This window comes from Sinocyclocheilus rhinocerous, unplaced genomic scaffold (assembly GCF_001515625.1).
Source record: "Sinocyclocheilus rhinocerous isolate Xijiao unplaced genomic scaffold, SAMN03320098_v1.1 scaffold409, whole genome shotgun sequence".
In the NCBI taxonomy this organism is placed as follows: domain Eukaryota; kingdom Metazoa; phylum Chordata; class Actinopteri; order Cypriniformes; family Cyprinidae; genus Sinocyclocheilus; species Sinocyclocheilus rhinocerous.
Genome location: NW_015635191.1, coordinates 97,829 through 102,579, shown reverse-complemented (window position 1 = coordinate 102,579; position 4,751 = coordinate 97,829). Strand labels below are relative to the sequence as shown.

The 4,751-nt window shown below is 37.1% G+C and overlaps 1 protein-coding gene across 1 annotated transcript in view; it reads right to left on the bottom strand.

Moving 5' to 3' along the window:
* The window catches only part of acadsb (acyl-CoA dehydrogenase short/branched chain), a 7,019-nt gene extending 5,508 nt beyond the window's left edge, over window positions 1-1,511 (bottom strand). Inside the window, exon 1 of the mRNA XM_016561036.1 lies at window positions 1,439-1,511. Coding sequence (XP_016416522.1) covers window positions 1,439-1,468 — 30 coding nt within the window. The 5' untranslated portion in view covers window positions 1,469-1,511. The remainder of the gene's footprint in view (window positions 1-1,438) is intronic.
* Between the last annotated feature and the right edge of the window lie 3,240 nt (window positions 1,512-4,751).

Genomic DNA, 4,751 nt, shown 5'->3' with positions numbered 1-4,751 from the left:
ACAGACATCAGACAAACAAACATCAGACAGACATCAGACAAACAAACATCACACAAACAAACATCAGACAAACAAACATCAGACAAACAAACATCAGACAAAGAAACATCAGACAGACATCAGACAAACAAACATCAGACAAACAAACATGCACTGTTACACACAGGATTACAGCTTCTATATGTCTCAGTGTTTCCTGAACTGGGGTATGTGAGCTGATAAAAGACCTAATAATTAATTAAATTATAAATTGTATAATTTAATTATTAGCTCTTTATAAATATGTAAATATAAAAACTAACCAAAAAAGTATACAAACATCAGACAAACAAACAAACATCAGACAAACAAACATCAGACAAACATCAGACAAACAAACATCAGACAAACATCAGACAAACAAACATCAGACAAACATCAGACAAACAAACAAACATCAGACAAACAAACATCAATCAGACAAACATCAGACAAACAAACATCAGACAAACAAACATCAAACATCAGACAGACATCAGACAAACATCAGACAAACATCAGACAGACAAACATCAAACATCAGACAAACAAACATCAGACAAACAAACAAACATCAGACAAACATCAAACATCAGACAAACAAACATCAGACAAACATCAGACAAACAAACAGACAAACAAACAGACAGACATCAGACAAACAAACATCAGACAAACAAACATCAGACAGACATCAGACAAACATCAGACAGACATCAGACAAACAAACATCAGACAAACAAACATGCACTGTTACACACAGGATTACAGCTTCTATATGTCTCAGTGTTTCCTGAACTGGGGTATGTGAGCTGATAAAAGACCTAATAATTAATTAAATTATAAATTGTATAATTTAATTATTAGCTCTTTATAAATATGTAAATATAAAAACTAACCAAAAAAGTATTTTATTTTTTTATCTGTATTTGATTGATCGATTAATTGTCATGATTGAACGGTGATTTTTTATAAATGATTGAAATATTAACTTTGAATCTCAGTTGGACTTCATGTAAGTATTTCAGAAGAAACTGGTTCTGCTGATGAAGAGTTTAGTGAATCGCTCTGAATGACAGACAGAATCAAAACAAACCAAACTCAACCACCATCAACACCACATTCACATGACTTTCAGAGACAAACTCTAATTATCTGCCTTCAGTCTGGCTAATCCACGATTGTCAGTAATGAATATGACACATACGGATAAATCATGTTTGAGAATAAAATAATCTCTCATATGAATATTACGCTTCGTTATAATAATCTATTCCCATCTGTCCTGTAGTTTGTTATGAAATGTTCCGCTGGCGCATCTGTCACATTTCATCAGGTGTCGCTCATCTACACTCAGTGCCAAACGTGTTTAACGCTGCAGTTTAATATCATGCGTGTTGTATATGGAGGTTATTCTGACCTGTCGCAGCATTCTGAGCGAGGCCGCCATTACGGCTCTGCGTCACTGTGAAAAGTGTCCGGGTGAAACAAGCAGGAAACAGCACACGCACACATATACATAAAGTTATGTCTCTGGAAATGATCTCTGATTTAATATCGTGTTGTCAGCGCTCCTTTTCGTACAAAATGTTTCTCACAAAAACTCAGACTTATAAGATAATTTGAGAAATGTATGAATTAATAATGCATTATGATATACAGAAGACAAAACATTCAAAGATTGTTTTTACAATATCACTTGTTCTATTGTATTCATTTGAATCTTCTGTATGTATAAATTGTATTAAGTATATCGGCTCATTGTGAATTTATTGACTCGCTGAAGCCTCTTGAATCAAAAACGTTAATATTCTAATTATTTAATTATTTAGTTATATTCTTAATTTTTAAAAATCTTTTTATGCTAACATAATGTAAAAATCGTCAAGTTCGTCATCATCAAACGATTGGAAAATGTGAAGATGTAAACCAGCAACTCTCAGGATCAGAGGGCACAAAGCAAGAAGCACATTTAATTTAATTTAATAATGATCTGTCTGTCAGTGATGCAGAATGTGTGTCTGTGGCTGATATAGAGTAGTGTTGTCACTGACAAATTAAGGATTTCTGCGATTCATTAATCATGTGAACTTAATATACATTTAACATACAGAACTGAAATCTCTGCAATCTTTGTAAAGAAAAACAATCAATATCACAAACTCTTCATGAATCTCTAAATGAAAATCAGCGATGAGTCGTGGACAGATGCATTTACAGAAAGTAGCCTATATTGAGAAATGACATCTTATGCACAATCAGAAGTCAATCAGAAAGACTTAATCACAGTTAGATTCATTATCATGCGTCAGTCATGCGTTTGCACACGATCTCATGCAAGCGTCCATCAGCAGCTCCTCTGAGAAAACTGAGACGCGATGAAGAACGTCCTTCTTCAGCTCCTGCAGGAACACAGTCTTCAGCTCCATCAGCGCTTTAGCCAGAGCCTTCTGTGACGAGACACAGCGGCAATAAAACACAACAGCTGTTTACAGCGGCATAATCAGTGCAAGCGTGACATGAGCAGCAGCGTCAGACGCGTCTGATCTCTGTACCGCGAGCTGAAGCCACCGCCTGCACGTCTGATCCGCCTGATGAAGAAGGCTGGACAGTGTGGACTGAGTCGCTGGACACAACGCAGTGTGTACACAACCACCCTATAATGATAAAGATCCACACAGTGTTTTTTTTTAAATCCCCATAAATAATCTCTTTCTCAGATCAAGCCGTTCTCAGATTCTTGGCAATGTGACGTCACACAGACCCAGGCCCCTCCCACGATTGTTGATTGACACTGGTGTTTTATCATAGCTCCGCCCTGAGTGACTGTCATCAGTCCTCCATTGCTTCACCGCCGGAGCAGATGTAGACAAGAATGACTTCTAAGTGATTGAGGTGTTCTGTTGTTGGATGTAATAATGAACAGCAGTCGTCATTTACTCCCGACATCTGAGCCACTGAAGACACGGTGGATTACTTTTGTTTCTGAAGGGAATGCACCCCTGATCTACCTAAATGCGTCTATGTTCACGCGAATTATTCGTATAAGTATAAGGTTTTTTTATGAATCTTTGCAAATCGCCTTTCCTAATAATGTGCTAGTTAGCAAGTTCCGCGGCTAAAGTTAACAGTCTCTCAGAGAACGGCTCGTCACTCCACGGAAGAGAGGGGCGGGGTCAGTAGAGCTTATTAACATTTAAAGGGACATGCACTGAAATGGGTCGCTGTGAACAGAGCTGATTTTGACAGGGTAAAAAGGGTGTTGTTTTACACTACCATTGAGAAATGTTAACCAAAGTATGTTATACACTTTTCATGAAGACCCTAAAGAATCATATCAACTTGTGGAAAATGAGCATCCGATGACCACTTCAATGCTGACTGTTTCTGAATGAATGAGTAAATACAGCAGATATCATGATAGATCTGATTATGTGAATAAAGCCGGAACGACTGCGACCTTCTGCTGCGACTCGTCCTGCACGGGACTCAAGAGGGTTTTCCAGCGCAGACGCCAGCAATAATAATAAAATCATCAATAAAAATAAAAATAATCTGCCAATGGGGTAAGCAAAATAATCTTATTTCAAACAGAAAACAAGATTATTTTGCTTGTTTCAAGCAAAAACTCACTTAATTTTGACTTGTTTTTTCTGAAAACAAGACAATAATTTTTACTTGTCTAGAAAATCCTTCTTGATTTAAGAATTTTTTGATATTTTGGCTGGAAAGAAGACAAAAAATATAAGATAGAAAAGCATTTTTTGCAGTGCGCACACACACTCACACACACACTCTCTCTCTCACACACACACACTCTCTCTTTCTCACACACACACACACACACACACTCTCACACACATACACACACACACACACACACACACAAATGCTTTAAAAAAAACTGCCAGCAATTTTTTTTAAAATACACACGCACACACTCTCTCTATCTCTCACACACAGGGCCCATGATGTTTCAATACTAACGGGATGTATTACTGTTATCAGCTGAATTATTTGTGTGATGATGTTTGTTTGAATATTTACAGACTGTTCAGAGCCGATGGGATTAGATTCATAAAGCGCTGAGTGTCCCGTTCAGATCTTCTCATGATGTGAAGGTGATCTCACTGCTCTCTTCTCAAGAATTACACACATGATCGATCGCTTAGTTTCAGTGTATGTATTCTGTGTCAGCGTGTACATAATTAGCTATCATAGTAACACATCTGCCCTCAGAAATGAATTAAATATGCACGACGTTCCTTTGGAGACACTCTGATTCAGGAACAAAGGATTAATACTTTTTAATATAAGTTCTAAAAATGCAAAAAGGTTTGGTTTAATCAGTTGACATTATAGTAAATCAATATAAGGCTATGTCTTGACCTCATTAAGGTGCTGAAGTGCTGAATAAATGAATGAAAGGTGTGTTGTAGTTTTCTGGTTTTGTCCAGCTGATGGCAGCAAACATCAGTGTATGAGGAACGAAAGCAAACTCACTGCAGATCATTAGACAGAAAATACAAGTGCTGCTGCTTATTCTGACGTTTATTTCAAGAATTGAACTGATTTATAAATACATGTATTATTCTCTAGGATGCCATATTGAAATATAATACGGGCCAAGCGAAGGGATGGAACTTCACAGCACTGCATGTGTACTGTAAGGTAAAGACACGCATGTAATGAACACACACACACACACACACACACACTCACTCACTCACACA